Source organism: Molossus molossus, unplaced genomic scaffold (assembly GCF_014108415.1).
Source record: "Molossus molossus isolate mMolMol1 unplaced genomic scaffold, mMolMol1.p scaffold_m16_p_7, whole genome shotgun sequence".
NCBI classification, from domain to species: Eukaryota; Metazoa; Chordata; class Mammalia; order Chiroptera; family Molossidae; genus Molossus; species Molossus molossus.
Genome location: NW_023425401.1, coordinates 112210119 through 112225284, shown reverse-complemented (window position 1 = coordinate 112225284; position 15166 = coordinate 112210119). Strand labels below are relative to the sequence as shown.

General features: G+C 63.5%; 1 protein-coding gene across 1 annotated transcript in view; it reads left to right on the top strand.

Moving 5' to 3' along the window:
- The window catches only part of PTPRN2 (protein tyrosine phosphatase receptor type N2), a 385447-nt gene extending 374882 nt beyond the window's left edge, over window positions 1-10565 (top strand). The window contains exons 22-23 of the mRNA XM_036246374.1: window positions 6769-6842; window positions 9143-10565. Of these exons, the coding sequence (XP_036102267.1) occupies window positions 6769-6842; window positions 9143-9214 (146 nt within the window). The 3' untranslated portion in view covers window positions 9215-10565. The remainder of the gene's footprint in view (window positions 1-6768; window positions 6843-9142) is intronic.
- Window positions 10566-15166: the final 4601 nt, after the last annotated feature.

Sequence of the window (15166 nt, the reverse complement as noted above, 5' to 3'; positions counted from 1 at the left end):
GCCCTGCCTTCGTTAGGAGATTTGGTCTCGTGACCAGCCCCCTCCTGACCCCCGTCGCTGTCCCACACGCTCGGGGAGGAGACACTGAAACGGTGCCCTGCGGTCTCCACTCGTGAGTGAGCCGTTCTACCTCAGCACACGCACGTTTCTCCGTCGAGCCCCCCACCTTCCAGACGTCCTGCTCTGCGCCCCTCGTCCCGACCCTGATTCCAGAAATGAGTTTCTACACCTCGTCAGACAGCACCTGTACCACAGGCATTTTCCTTACTCCGTTCTTTTCCGGTTCAAACAAACAAACAAACGGAACACCTCTGAGCCCAAAGACACAGACGTGTGGCGATGAAACCCGGCCTGTGGTTTGCAGCGCGAGGACTGGGGGCTCGAGAAGGTCACCCCGAGCCCCTGCGTTAGCACAGCGCTGACGACGCACACCAACAGCCCACACAGGGCAAGCGTTCTGACCCCGCTCCGGACAGCGTGTCCGTCTAGACCCTGACGCGACCCTGACGTTTTTCGCAGCCGGTAGTTCATTCGCTCCGTTGGTTAAAGCTGCTGTGTCTCGTCAAACACACCTGTTCACTGGGAACTGGCAGAACCGGGAGCCAGCCCTCGATGGAACGGTCTCCCCCCCGAGCATCCACCCCCCGCCCCCTCCGCCCAGCTGCTTCCAAAGGAGGCAGTCGCCTGGCCTGTTTGTCAGATGTGGGACACGGGGACCTGCTGGGCCCTTGGCTGCGTCCCACGGAGCCTGGCTTGTCGGAGGCAAGGAGCCGGGGGCGGGACTCAGCCAGCGCAGTCTCGGTGTCTGTGCATCCGCCCTGGCGTTTACCCAGCGGGTGGGATGGGGCCTGGGATTTGGAGGCTCCGGTCTGCTGCACAGAGCAGCGCCCCGGAGTGGGGCTGACCGCTGTCCTCACAGCTGGCTGGCTCAGGCCCTGCGGTGTCACAGTGCCCTGGGGGTGCAGGCCGGCGCCCCGCAGTGCCAGCTGAGCCGTGCGGAACGGCCTCAAGAGGGCAGACCCCAGGCCTCTTCTGAAAGCCCTCACCCCTTTCTGTGCCTGACCTGCTCCCCTCCGCCCAGGGCCTGCGGTGTCAGATCCCTGACCCCCGGCAGCCGTGGTCTCGGGAGAGATCAAAGGGCAGGGCGGCCCCTCCGCGGCGAGGGGGCCCTTCCCAGGCCACCACACTGCGCGGCCGCCGGGGGTTTTGTTCTGGGGCGGGCTGGGCTGGCCTCGGCGGCCGGCGCCTTTGTCTGGCCTGAGAAGCAGGAGGCCGCGGACCCCGCGTTCGTCCAGGGATCAAAGGCCCAAAGCCTGGACGCGGAGCCTTTCTTCCCGTTTCCTTTTCTTAAAAGGGATGAATCGCTCGAGGACCAAAGGCCTTTGCAAAGCCTGCCTGCACCCAGCCCGCCAGGGCCCGCAGCCCGGCCTGCAGAGCGCGCAGCTGGGCCGGCCGCCGGCCGCATTCACACGCCTCCGGGGATTAGGGCCTTGGGCTCCTCCAGGGCCTTTGAGAAGTAAACCAGGAATAACTTAAATCTGCCTTATTAGCAGCCGACGGCCGCGTGGCCCGGAGTCCGAGGAAACAGACCTCAGTCGGCCCAGGCTGTGCGGCGGGGAATCCACTCAACCCCCGAGTCTTCCGGACTTTTTCTTGTGCGAACAGGGGGCTCTGCCTTGTCACCCAGGTTCTGCATCAGAATTAGCGTGTGGGCAGCACGCCCCTCCCTCGCGGACAGACAGCCCAGGGTGACCGGCTCTGCAGACGGCGTGTTCCCAAGGCTTCTCAGTCAGTCTCTCTCCGTGGATCTCCACACGCAGGGTTTGCTTTGCTCTGTCCCTCGTCTTGTCCGAAAGGCATGGACGGTGGAGCTTCCCAAAGGTCACGTTTGTGGGTCGCCCCCCGCCCCCCAGCCGCTGTTGTTGCCAAAAGCCCAAGTGTGTTTGGGTGGCGGGTTTTTTGTTGGCAGGGCGGGGGCTTCCCTTTAAAGTGTGAGGCCCCCAGGAATCACCTGGGAGTCCCCCAAAGTGCCTTTTCAGCTCAGGTTGCTGGGGCTGCCGCTGCTCGGGGGTCGTGAGCGGCTGGGGCTCCGTCCAGCTCCTGGTCCGTCTCCGCCGTCTGCCCTGCTCCGCCCTGTCCCGGCCCGGGGTGTGAGCATCTCCGTGTATGACACGCGCGGACCTCTGTCCCCTTTCTCTCTGGGTCTGACAGCGCTGGGTCCCCATGCGAGGGGGTCCTCAAGGCCTGGGACAGGACATCGTTCCTTTTCAGGGCTGAATCGTAGTCCACGGCAGGGGCAGACCTCGCTCTGTGAACCCATTCACCTGTCCACAGACACTGGGTCTTGCGGCTGCTCTGACCATGGCTACACGGGCATCTCTTTAGGGTTCTGCTTCATTTTCCTTTCAGCGTCTACCCCAAAGCGGAATTCCTGGGCCATGTACTAATTCCATGTTTAAGGTTTTTTGTGGGTGTTTTTTGTTTGTTTGTTTGTTTTAGAAGTATAAGCTCCCCCTAGAAGGACATTGGTTTTATTTTATTATTTATTTGTTTGTTTATTTATTTATTTAAGTCCTCACTCAAGGATATTTTTCCATTTATCTTCAGATAGAGTGGGGGGGGGGGCATCGACATGAGAGACACATTGACCGGTTGCCTCCCACACGACCCTGACCAGGACGGGGATGAACCGCAAGCGAGGTGCATGCCCCTGACCGGAATCGAACCCGAGACTCTGGTCTGCGTGCCGATGCTGTACCGCGGAGCCAGACCGGCCAGGGCTCACGTTTAAGCTTTGAGGAAGCTGCGTCGTGTCCCACAAAGTGCACGAAGGCCCCGTTTTCTCCCCACTCTCCCACGTTTGTTGTCTTCTGGGTGGTGGTTCTGTTTCCCCACAGTAACCATCCCAGGGAGTGTGACGCTGTATCTCGTTGTGTTCTGTTCGCATTTCCCGAGGACCGGTGATGCTGAGCATCTTCTCACGAGCTTGTTGGCCTTTGGGGCGCCTTCTGGGGAGAGGTGTCTGCTCATGCCCTCGGCGCGTTTCTTCAGTGGGGCTGTTGCGGTCGTTGTTGAGTTATAGGGGCTCCTTCCCCCGCCCGCGGGGCCTGTTCCTTTGATGTACAGCAGCCCGGGTTTTGACGGAGCCCAGTGCACACGTGTTCCCTTCTGTTGCCTGTGCTCCCGGGATTGTCTCTGAGACGCTCGCCAGACCCTGCGTTGGGAGAATCGCCTTCATGTTTTCTTAGACGTTAGCTTTTCTGATGTTGTTCATCTCCACCTGAGGATGTTTTTTCCGTTGATTTTTAGAGAGAGTGGACGGAAGGGAGGGGGAGAGAGAGAGAGAAACATCGGTGTGAGAGAGACACATCGATTGGGGCCAGGAATAGAACCTGCAATCCCGATGCGTGCCCTTGACTGGGCATCGAACACGAAGCCCTTCGGTTCGTGCGCCGACGCGCCAACGCTGAGCCCAGCCGGCCTGGGCCTGCTGTGAACTCTCGCGCTCCGGCCAGAGGAGCAGGGGCCCAGCTTTGGGAGCCGAGGGTCTCCGAGCAGAGCGGGTTCCGCAGCCTCGCCGAGCGGAACCGCCATCACCGTGCGTCACGAGTCCCCTCTGCTGTCCACGGTGTCGGGACGCCCTCCTTCAGAGACCCCGTGAGGCCTGTTGGGGTTTAAACCCACCGGTGCTCCAGGGCCACTCTGCCCGGGGCGGCCGAGATGCGTGGACGTTTGAAACCAGGGCCTGGGTCCCAGGCCAAGTGCCCGGGCTGCCCCCTGGGACAGTAGCCCGTCCGCACCTGCGTCTGGATTCTCAGCCGTCACCTCTGTCCGGTCACACAGGGAATCGCCTCGTTCTTCCCGGGGTCCCGGCCTTCCCGTCCTGGGCACAGGTCACGGACCGTCCTGTTCACGACGAGAGGGAAGGCTGCCTGGGCCCCGCAGCTCCCAGAGCCCCTCGGGCGGAAACGGCCGCAGACGTGTGTGCGTTTACGAGGTCACATCTGACTCGCGTGAGGAGGGACCGGGTGGCTCTGGACAGCGGGCTCGGCCACGGTCACGGACAGAGGTGCCCCGCGGCGTGAGGGGAACCCCACGACGTGCTGACCAGCACGCGGATGCGGATGCCAAGGGAAAGAGGCACAGACCCGATGAGGGGGCGTCTCCTTCCCCTCGATGGACCCTTTCTCACGAAAACAGTTTTTCTCCGGGTCGTGTCGAGTGGTTCATGCTGTTTCGCCCAGAACCAAAGGCCTCTGTGGGCTCACACAGGCACTTAACCCCTGTGAACGTGGGGACCCTGGGCCCGGAGCGGGCGAGGAAGTAACGGGGAGAAGATTCGTGTTTACGGAGCGGAGCCCCGAATGCGCCCGGAGCCTCCCTCCGCTCGGCCTCGTCTGGCTGTGCCAACCGGCCCCCTGGCAGCACGGTGCTGGGTCGTCCGGGGAGGGGGAGGGGGAGGAAGCCCCGGGCCCAGGGGAGGCCCTGACTCCACCCCGCCGGGACCCTCCACCTCGTGTCTCCGGGCCGGGTGGTCCCGACGCCCCGCCAGCTGACAGCACCGGAAGCTTCTCCAAGGCCGTCCCTGTCCCGCCGTCTGGGCGGGTTTCTCCACACACGTTGTTGTTCTCCAACGGCACACGTGCTTTTTCTTTGCGGTAGTTTTTAGAGAGCGTGGAAGGGGGAGAGGAAGAGAAACATCGACGTGAGAGACGCTGGTTGGTTGCCTCCCACACGCGCCCCAACCGGGACCAGGGATCGAACCTGCAGCCCCGGTACATGTCCTCAACTGGGACTCGAACCCGAGACCCTTTGGTCCTCGGCCAACACTCTAACCACTGAGCGCCCCGGCCAGGGGTGCCCTAAGGAACCTAAAAAGGGGGGGTGTGTTTTTAAGTCCGTACCCCACATGAACCCGCAGTATTTCACTTTGGAAGGACTGGGGTGTTCTCCATTGAATCGGACTATTTATCCCCCACTGATTCCCCGGAAGTTCATATTCTGGGTCAGCTGAGCAGCCCCCACTCAGGTCCCCAACGCGCAGGACACAGCTGCCAGCTCCTCCCGGGGACTCTGCGGACGGTTAGCTGAGCATCTGCTGTTCCCTGGAGATCGCGGAACAGGCCCCCGCGCCCTCACTGCGCCCCGCAAAGAGCCCTGTGCCCTCACTGCACCCCGCAAGGAGCCCCGCACCCTCACTGCACCCCGCAAGGAGCCCCGCACTGGCCTCCAGCTTGAGGCTGCGCCTGACGTGAGCTGCAGCTGGTCCCACATCGGTCTCCCGGGTGGCGTTTCTCACTCAGCATTGAACCCTGAGCCCAGAGCGAGGTGGCGGGGCTGGGGGAGACCGCTGTGCCGCGTTCTCACACGATGTGAGCTGAAACGCTGCACCTGAACTGTCTGGGGCTTTGTCCGTGGCCGTGCCCACTGCAGCCGCGTCGCCCGCTGCAGCGCCCGCTGTGCCATCCTGCCGACAGCCCTTCGGGCCCCTCTGAGCCGCAGGACGCTGGGGGTGGGAGCCATCCTGCTCGGTCTCCCAGAGGACGGAGCGAACGGACAGCAAAGGGGGTGCTGAGTTCATGACGAGGATAAAGCTTAAAAGTGTTATTTCACCCTGGCCGGTTTGGCTCAGCAGTTAGAGCATCAGCCTGCGGTCCAGAGAGACCCGGGTTCGGTTCCCGCTAAGGGCATGGACCTCGGTTGCAGTTTGTCCCCGGCCCTGGTTGGTCGTGTGGATGGCAGCCACTCGATGTGTCCCTTTCACGTCGATGTTTCTCTCTCTCTCTTCCTCCCTCTCTCCCTTCTGCTCTATCTAAAGTTAAATGCAAACACGTCCTCAGGTGAGGATAAAAAATAAAGGCAAGCCCTGACCCGGCCGGTGTGGCTCAGTGGTTGAGTGTCGACCCTGCACCAGGAGGTCACCGGTTCCATTCCCGGTCGGGGCACATGCCCAGGTTGTGGGCCTGATCCCAAGTGGGGGGCCTGCAGGAGGCGGCCAGTTGGTGTTCTCTCTCATCGATGTTTCCATCTCTCTCTCTCCCTCTCTCTCTAAAGTCAACAAAGAAAAAAAAATTTTTTTAATAAAATGAATTTTTAAAGAGCCAAGCCCTGGTCGGTTTAGCTCAGTGGTTAGAGCACCGGCCCATGGACCAAAGAGCCGGGTTTGATTCCAGTCAAGAGCACGGACGTCAGCTGCAGTTCGGTCCCCAACCCTGGTCAGTTCGTGCTGGAGGCAGCCAGTCGATGTGTGTGTCTCTCCCTCCCTCCCTCTCTTCCACTCTGTCTGGAAATAGATGGAAAAATATCCTCGGGTGAGGATTTCCAAAAAAAAAAAAAAAAGCCCATAATAAGATGAGCACGCCTAGTCTAATTTTTCATTTCTTTAAGAAAAAATCTTACACTCACATCGACATTTCTCTCTCTTCCTTCCTCTCTCTCTCAAAACTCAATAAAGACATGTTTGTTTTTAAAAACCCTATACGGTCAAAACTAAATCCTACACACCGGCTCCTTCGGACGCCTGAACCATGAGTTGCCGGTGGTGGTTGGCGCCGGTGAGTTGTGCGTGGGCGTCTGATGCCACGTTCAGCCAGGTCCTGGCCACGGGGGCCTCTTGCCGTTTTCCTGCGTGAACCCCGGGCCACGGCTGCCTCCCAGGCCGGAGGGGTGGGCACAGTCATTTCCAACCAGCCTCTGGGCCCGAGGGGCCGCGCAGGACAGAGGCGGCTTGGGCCACCTGTCTGAGCTCAGCCGATCTGTTTGTTGCAGGCGCCAAAGAGATTGACATCGCGGCCACCCTGGAGCACCTGAGGGACCAGAGGCCGGGCATGGTCCAGACGAAGGTAGGCCGGACCCCCAGGGCCTGGGCTTGTCCCCTCCAGGGGAGGGAGGAGGGGCTTGGCGCAGCCCCACCCCCGCCGGCCTGCCTGGGGGGGTCGGTGACCCCTGCAGTTCCGACACTGCACAGCAGCCCAGCAGCCGGGCCACGGGCCGGGTCGGTCCAGTTCCCAGGTTTGGGGCAGGCCCTGGCTGTCACCGAAGGGTCAGCGCTGCCCCAGCACCCTGCAGGGGACGCTCTGGATTCTGCTGTATTTCCAGCTCGCACAACCAGAGCCCTGCTGTGTGGCCGTCAGGACGGGTCACCGGAGGGTCCCCAGGGTGTCCCTGAGCACCCCCAAATAGCTCACGTGCACACTGATGAACAGGCCAAGTTCGCAACATCGGGGTACAGCCGTGACCGCCGGGGCCTCAGGGCGGCTGGGAAAAGGGCGGCAGCCCCCGCCCCGCGCCAGCACCTCGGAGCACAGAGGCCCCACTTCCTCGCTGCAGCCCTGTCCTCGGGCTGTGGGCCCCACGGAGAACCCGGTCTTCACTAGAGGCCCCTGCAAAATGACCGCTTTGTGCTCAGGGACTTTGTGATAAAACGTGCTCCTGAGGCAGCTGCCGAAATGGCCGGGGTGGTGCTGGGAGCCCGGCGGGCGAGTCCCGGACCCCAGGCACGCCCCCCACTTCCCGGGCTCCTCCTGCCCCCACAAGCTGAGTGGTTTCTCCGCCCACTCGTCCCGACTGACTGAGGGGAAATGACAGCCCGACGCAGCGTTCGAGCTCGAGGGGAGAGAAGCCCCCGAGCCCCACTCACGGGGCCGAGCGTCTGACTGCCAAGGTCTCGTGGGCCCCCCGCCGACAGACCATGTGAGGCCCCGACTGCTCCCTGGGGCACAGCCCTGTTCCGAACCCCAGGCTCTGCTGGCCGGACTCGGCCGCCACCTCCCCTTCCCGGCTGGCGGTGCCTCCACCTGTCATCCTCCGGGGCCCAGGCTGGGACGAGGGGCGGCAGCTGCCCGCGGGGGGCGGGGGCAGGGGAGCAGGTCCGCCTCCGCCTCCCGCTCTGTCTCCGCCCCAAGGCTGCCCACCTCACGGAGCGTACATGGTCCAAGGTGCTGCGGTTCAAGGCACACGCGGTGCTTCTTAAAACATGTGTTTTATTTGAGCTACGAATTTTATTTTAAAACTATTTCACACCTGCAAGAAAATTGCAGAAATAGTACCTATCATTTCCAAGTGCCCTTCAAACATTCCCCTGGGACAGGAAGTGGGCACCCCGTGCCCGGGACGGCCCAGGTCCCCACAGGACAGGAACTGGGCACCCCGTGTCCGGGATGGCCCAGGTCCCACAGGACAGGAAGTGGGCACCCCGTGTCCGGGACGGCCCAGGTCCCACAGGACAGGAAGTGGGCACCCCATGCCCGGGACGGCCCAGGTCCCACAGGACAGGAAGTGGGCACCCCGTGTCCGGGACGGCTCAGGTCCCCACAGGACAGGAAGTGGGCACCCCATGCCCGGGACGGCCCAGGTCCCCACAGGACAGGAAGTGGGCACCCCGTGTCCGGGATGGCCCAGGTCCCACAGGACAGGAAGTGGGCACCCCGTGTCCGGGACGGCCCAGGTCCCACAGGACAGGAAGTGGGCACCCCATGCCCGGGACGGCCCAGGTCCCACAGGACAGGAAGTGGGCACCCCGTGCCCGGGACGGCCCAGGTCCCCACAGGACAGGAAGTGGGCACCCCGTGCCCGGGACGGCCCAGGTCCCCACAGGACAGGAACTGGGCACCCCGTGCCCGGGACGGCCCAGGTCCCCACAGGACAGGAAGTGGGCACCCCGTGCCCGGGACGGCCCAGGTCCCCACAGGACAGGAAGTGGGCACCCCGTGCCCGGGACGGCCCAGGTCCCCACAGGACAGGAAGTGGGCACCCCGTGCCCGGGACGGCCCAGGTCCCCACAGGACAGGAAGTGGGCACCCCGTGCCTGGGACGGCCCAGGTCCTCACCGGCAGGGTCAAGGGTTGGGCTGGATAATGGGCTGATTTCCAGAGCAGGTGTAACGCCACCCTGTCGGTCTGAGCGTGTGAGCCCTGGCGGTCCATCCAGGCTCCCCGTTCCTCTCACCCTCCAGACACCCCCCCTCGCCAGCACCGGCGGCTCCATTTCTATCGCAGCTTCTCTGTGTCCAACGTGAGACGAAAGGACATCGGGAATTCTGGGAGTTGCGTCCTGTCCTGGCCACAGGATGCGGCCGCCCGCCTGTCCCTCTGTGCTGTCCCGGCCGGGGTCACTCACGCCCGCCCTCCCTCCCTCCCCGCAGGAGCAGTTCGAGTTCGCGCTGACGGCCGTGGCGGAGGAGGTGAACGCCATCCTCAAGGCCCTGCCCCAGTGAGCGCCGCCCGGCCTGCCGCCCGGCTGGGGACCGCGCTGTCCACGTGTCTTCAGCACAACTGCCTCCTCCTAGGGCCCTGAAACCCCCGTAGTCACTACCGCTTAGCAGTTCAAACATGTATTTCTGTCCAACCCAGTACCGATAGAGGTGTGTGGGAACGCCCGGTTCTGGGGGCCGCCCGTCCATCCGTCTTCACCGTCCCGGGAATGACTCCGTTTTCCTTCAAGCTCAACCCTCGTCCTCAGTTTGCGATCCCAGTGTGAGCGTGTGGCTCCCGCCCCTGTGAGGTCGTGGCATCGGCCACCGGTAACGCCCTGGGGCTGGGGCGCTGGCCCGAGGGCCCATAGGAGGCGCGGGGCACAGAAACACACCTGCCATTTGCTTAAGACGTTCACCCCCGGGAGGAGCCACCGGCTCACCCAGGAGCCGGACGGACAGAACGGCTGACCAGTAATGAGAAACTCGGAACAGCGGCTCCATTCTGCTCGTAGGGGGCTGCTGACACCTCCCCGGGGGCTGCTCACAGCCCGGCACCCTCCAGCCCCCCCAAAGGACGGGCAGGGGTGTCCCGGGGGGGAACAACGGGTCACCCTGGCCAGGTTGTAGGCGAGCCCACCCTCGGGACGGGTTCTTAGACAGATGGATCCGCACACTGTGAAGACACGACGCTTCCCCGCGGGACGTGCCGTGAGGGGCCCAGAGAGCTCGCTCCCCTCAGGCGCCCGCCGTCCCTCTCGGGGTGCCCTGGGCCCTGCGGGCGTCCAGAGAAGGCCGTGGATGCTTTCCCACGGGGTCAGCCACCTTTTTCCTTCAGCGACGTGAGATCTTAGCAACCGGGGGGAAGTGGGAGCAAGAACGACCCCGGGCCTCCTCCGGGGGCCAGGCCCCAGGTCACTGAGGTCGGCCCCCGGCTGGACATCCTGCAGAGGGCGCAGCGAGAGGTGGTTAGGACACCTGAGCGTCCCCCCACCCCGGAGGGAGAAGAACCTGTTCCCTTAAACTCAGACCCGTCCAAGAAGGCTTCACGTGGGGGTTGGGTACAGACCGGGCCCCGGGCCCCTCCCCCCTGCACACGTCCTTGCCTCCCGGATACATGTGACACCCCAACACCGCTGCGCAGAGAGTGACCTGCTGAGTGGGGAGAAAGATGCCAAACTTCTGTCTGTGTCTTTAACGATGAAAACACTTCCTCGCTGACGCGTCGTGTGTGAACCGCTGTTCCCTCCCCCGTGGTCCTTCCAAACAATCAGTAGAAACCCATCCGAACCTAGGACGCTGTGCGTGCGTGTGATTCCCCACCCCTGTCTCCAGGCCAACCCCGCAGCGCGAGAGGGAAGGTGATTGCGCCAGATTAAAGTTCCGCTTTCACAGGCCGCTGGTCTTTATTTGGGGGACGAGACCCCAGGTGTCCCCGCCCAGCCGCTGTGTCCTGGACGTGGGCGTCAGACCACGGAGACGGTGCGTGTCCACGCCTCCCGGGGCCTGGGCAGGTGTCCACCCTCGACGGTGGACGAGGGCATCCCGGTGCCAGGCTCCAGCCCGCGGGAGGGCAGGGCGCTGGGAAGCTGACGGATGCTGCTGCTGCGCCCGAGCGGGGAGAGCTCCCAGCCTGCCGGCCGCCCTGCCACACATGGGCACAACGTGCCAGGCTGCGTGGCGTCCCCCCACACCTCCGTCTGTCCCTCCTTCCCCCAAAGCCCCTGTCCCCTCACACATGAGGAAGGCGGGGCCGTCAGCCCAACCCTGCCCCTCTGGCCTCCCTCTGTGGTTCCTCCCCACCCCCCAAATCTCCCGAAGCCACAGACACGCTGGGTGGCAGGGCTGGCGGGCTGGACCGTCCTCTCTGGCCACACGGCCCACGACCGCGGACCTGCCCCCCGAGAGCGGCTGGGACGTCAGACCGGGTCTCATTCCGGAGGGAAGTTTCCGACCACGGAGGGTTTTCTCCTGAGTCCTTGTCACCCGTGGGCCCATGAGAGTCGGGGGAGGGAGCCCACAGCGCGCTCTCCGGAAGGGCCCAGCAGAGGACAGAAAGGGGGTCACCCACTCGCGTTTCGTTTTATTTTATTGATCCTCCCTCTAGGACACTTTCCTGTTGATCTTCAGACAGAGTAAGGGGGGGAGAAGCACGGACGTGAAGGGGACACATCGAGTGGCTGCCACCCGCACGACCAACCAGGGCCGGGGACAAACTGCAACCGAGGTACATGCCCTTGACAGGAATCGAACCCGCGACTCTCTGGTTCACGGACCGATGCTCTAACCACTGAGCAATACTATCCAGGGCCCCAAAAGCATTTTTAAAACTGCCCTGGCCGGTTTGGCTCAGCAGTTAGAGCGTCGGCCTGCGGTCCAGAGAGACCCGGGTTCGGTTCCCGCTAAGGGCATGTACCTCGGTTGCGGTTTGTCCCCGGCCCTGGTTGGTCGTGCGGGTGGCAGCCACTCGATGTGTCCCTTTCACGTCAATGTTTCTCTCTCTCTTCCTCTCTCCCTCCCACTCTATCTGTACAAAAAATGGGAAAGTGTCCTCGGGTGAGGATTAAAAAAAAAAAAACTGAGGCAGGGCCCTGGCCGGTGTTGCTCAATGGTTAGGGCGTCAGGCTGCGCACGGAAGGGTCTTGGGTTTGATTCCAGTCGAAGGCGCGTACCTGGGTTGCAGGTCTGATCCCCAGCCCTGGCGGGGTGGTGTCTCTCCCCCGTCCTCTCTCCCTCCCTCCCTCTCTCTCTAAAAGTCCAGGGAATGAAGATCCCTGGACGAGGGTTAGCAAGACAGAATGAGGCAGGGGATCAAGACGTAAAAATTTATCGAAAGGGACAGGAGTCCAGGGAAGGAGGTCTCACCGGGCACGGCAGTCGGGGCGCAGGGAGGAGGTGGGAGGCTTGGGCAGAGCGCGAGGGTCCTTCCTCTGTGCCCGGCCTCTGGGGGTCGGCTCCCCTGCATGTGCCCTGGCCCTTGGCCTTGTCACCCCAGCCTCACCACCACTGTCCCCAGATCTGTCTCCTCCTCACAAGGACACTGCTCCCCACGTCCGAGCCAATGCCTGGGAGCCGCCCTCCCGCTTCAGGGGGGAAGGCCGCTGGGGCCCCCTGGACACCCAGAGCGAGCGAGGCAGGCAGACCCCCCCCCAGCCTGCCCATGACCAGCACCAGACCCAGGAGGCTTCTGCTTCTCCCCGGAGGAGACTCGAGAGCCGGCCCCTCCCCACGGGCCTGCATCTGCTTCCCCACCTGCGTCCCTGGGTGGGGACACGGCCTGAGTCTCCCCCTTTTCCGCCCTGGCATGTGCTGGAGGTGTTTCGGGGTGCGTCTCCACAACCCCACCCTCTGGCATCCACCTCACCACGTGGGGCCACCGCTTCCTCGCGGGTCCAGACAGGTGGCCCTGCGGCCGGGCCCAGAGCTCCCTGGGGCGAGTCCAAGGTGGACGTCCACAGCACCCCAAGGCGTGGACCCGGACAGAATGCTCAGGAGACGTTGCTGTTTGCACATGAAATCGCGTCACTCTTCACGCTTCAGAAAAACCCCATTTCGTGTCATTAAGGACGATAAGGGCAGTTGACAGTCACGTCGTGGGAGCAGCTTGTGCACTTTCCATCGGCCGCGGGGTCCGTGGGAGCCGTGTCCGCTCGGGGCTGGGACGAAGCCCTCAGGTCCCGCCAGCGTCTCCCTCGGCGGCCAGTTCCCACGACACACGTCCACGTCGTGCTGCAGCCACAGCTTTTCCTTGGGGACAGTGGTCCGGGGGCGCGTCGCGATGTGGGCCACTCGCTGGATACCCCTCGGGGTTCCCGGGTTACTACGTCCAGTGAAGGCTGCCCAGCTGCACGCTGTCCCCTGGGCTACAGCCCACCCCACCCCCAATTTCAGGCCGAGAACCAGACACGTGGGTGCGCAGCGGCCACCGGAGGCTGTGATGCTGACCACAGACATCACCCCCACCCCCAGGTGCCCACGGCGACTGCGAAGGAGGTTCGGGGGCCTCTGGGAGAAACTAACAATTTATGATCAAAACACAAACCAGCCCAGACGGTGTGGCTCAGCGCATGAAGCACAGTCCCCTGGACTGAGGTCGCCGGACCGGTTCCCGGTCAGGGCACATGCCCAGGTTGCAGGCTCCATCCCCGGGGGGGGGGCGTGCAGGAGGCGGTCGATCGATGTTTCTCTCTCTCAAAAAATCAATAAAAACACATTTAAAAAAGAAAGAAAACATGTTGAAACAAACATCACTTTCCTGCAAGCCACGTCCGTGCTGGACGGTCCTAACCGAGCACCTCACGTTCCTCTAATCACTGTCTCCCCGTCACGCGGTGACCTCTGTGCGTGGTCGTGGCCATCGCGCCACGTCTGCCTGCTGCTGCGGACGGTGGCCGAGGACTCGGGCGACGAGGGGAACATCGCCTGCTGCCTTTGCCTCAGTTCATCAGGATTTTCCTGCTTCAGCCAATACGGCCTCCTTCCCTCCCCCTACAGCTGGAGTCCGGTCCTCTGGGCTTTCTATTTGGCTGTATTTTTAAAAATATGTTTTTATTGAGTTTTAGAGAGAGGAAGGGAGAGAGAGATAGAAACATCGATCGGCCGCCTCCTGCACGCCCCCCACTGGGGATCGAGTCCGAAACCCAGGCATGCGCCCCGACCAGGAATTGAACCCGGACCTCTCAGTCCACGGGACGGCGCTCCGTCCACTGAGCCACGTCAGCCAGGTGGCCGTCCTGCTGTATTTTAAGCTCCAGGACGATCACTGTGACCCCGAGCAGGACGGGTGACCCTGGGCTCTTCGTCAGAACAGTCCCCAGACCCTGAAGACAGAGCAGCTGTGTCATCCCCTCAGTGAGGGGCAGGCGCTGGGGTCACACCGCGCGGGGAGGACTGTGGGAGGTTATTCCTCCGTCAGCGCGTCAGGACAGGTCCTGTGCCTGAGCTTCCTCGTCTGCCGGCCACCACTCCATCAGCACTCGGCTGGGGGGCGACACACAATTCTCACCCACGCCGCGTCTTGGAAATGAGGTTCCTGTCCGCCCCTTCCTTCCTGTCTCAGCCCGGTCTCTCCGGGGGGTGAGAGGCCCACTGGCCGGCTCCCCGCAGGCGTCCTCCGTGGCTGCCGCCTTGCGGAACCGGGGCTGCGGTTTTCAGGGGGGAGCCAGGGCCGGTCCTCGTGCGCTGACCTGAGCGGCCCCTGGCTCACGGTTGGTCCCTGGCCCACAGGACTCACGCCAGGTCCAGGAGGAACTAAGACAGAGGAGCGGGGGTGGGGTTTTAAACCTTGGAGGCCGGATGGACGGACGGACAGACGAGGCCGCCTGCATTTCACTCTGGGACTCGATCCTCAGCCCTCTGTCTTCACGGGGCCCTGACGCCCCTGCGCCCCCTGCTCGCAGACCCACCAACGGTCTCTGCACAGGCCCCTCCCCCACCGTGGTGGACGTGTGCCCGCGGGTGCTGGGGGGGGGAGCCCCACCTGTGGAAGGGGCGGGAGGCCCTCTGAGCCCTGGTTCCCTGCGGATGGCCTCGTGCCCCTCCAGCGAGGGCTCCTGCGGCCTGCACTCTGGCTGGGCCACGGGGGGCAAGTGTTCCTCAGCCTCTGGGTGCAGGGTGGAGGGTGCAGGGTGCAGGGTGGAGGGTGCAGGGTGCTGGGTGCAGGGTGCTGGGTGGAGGGTGCAGGGTGGAGGGTGCAGGGTGGAGGATGCAGGGTGGAGGGTGCTGGGTGGAGGGTGCTGGGTGGAGGGTGGAGGGTGCAGGGTGCTGGGTGGAGGGTGCAGGGTGGAGGGTGCAGGGTGGAGGATGCAGGGTGGAGGGTGCAGGGTGGAGGGTGCAGGGTGCAGGATGGAGGGTGCAGGGTGGAGGGTGCAGGGTGGAGGGTGCTGGGTGCAGGATGGAGGGTGCAGGGTGGAGGGTGCAGGGTGGAGGGTGCAGGGTGGAGGATGCAGGGTGGAGGGTGCAGGGTGGAGGGTGCTG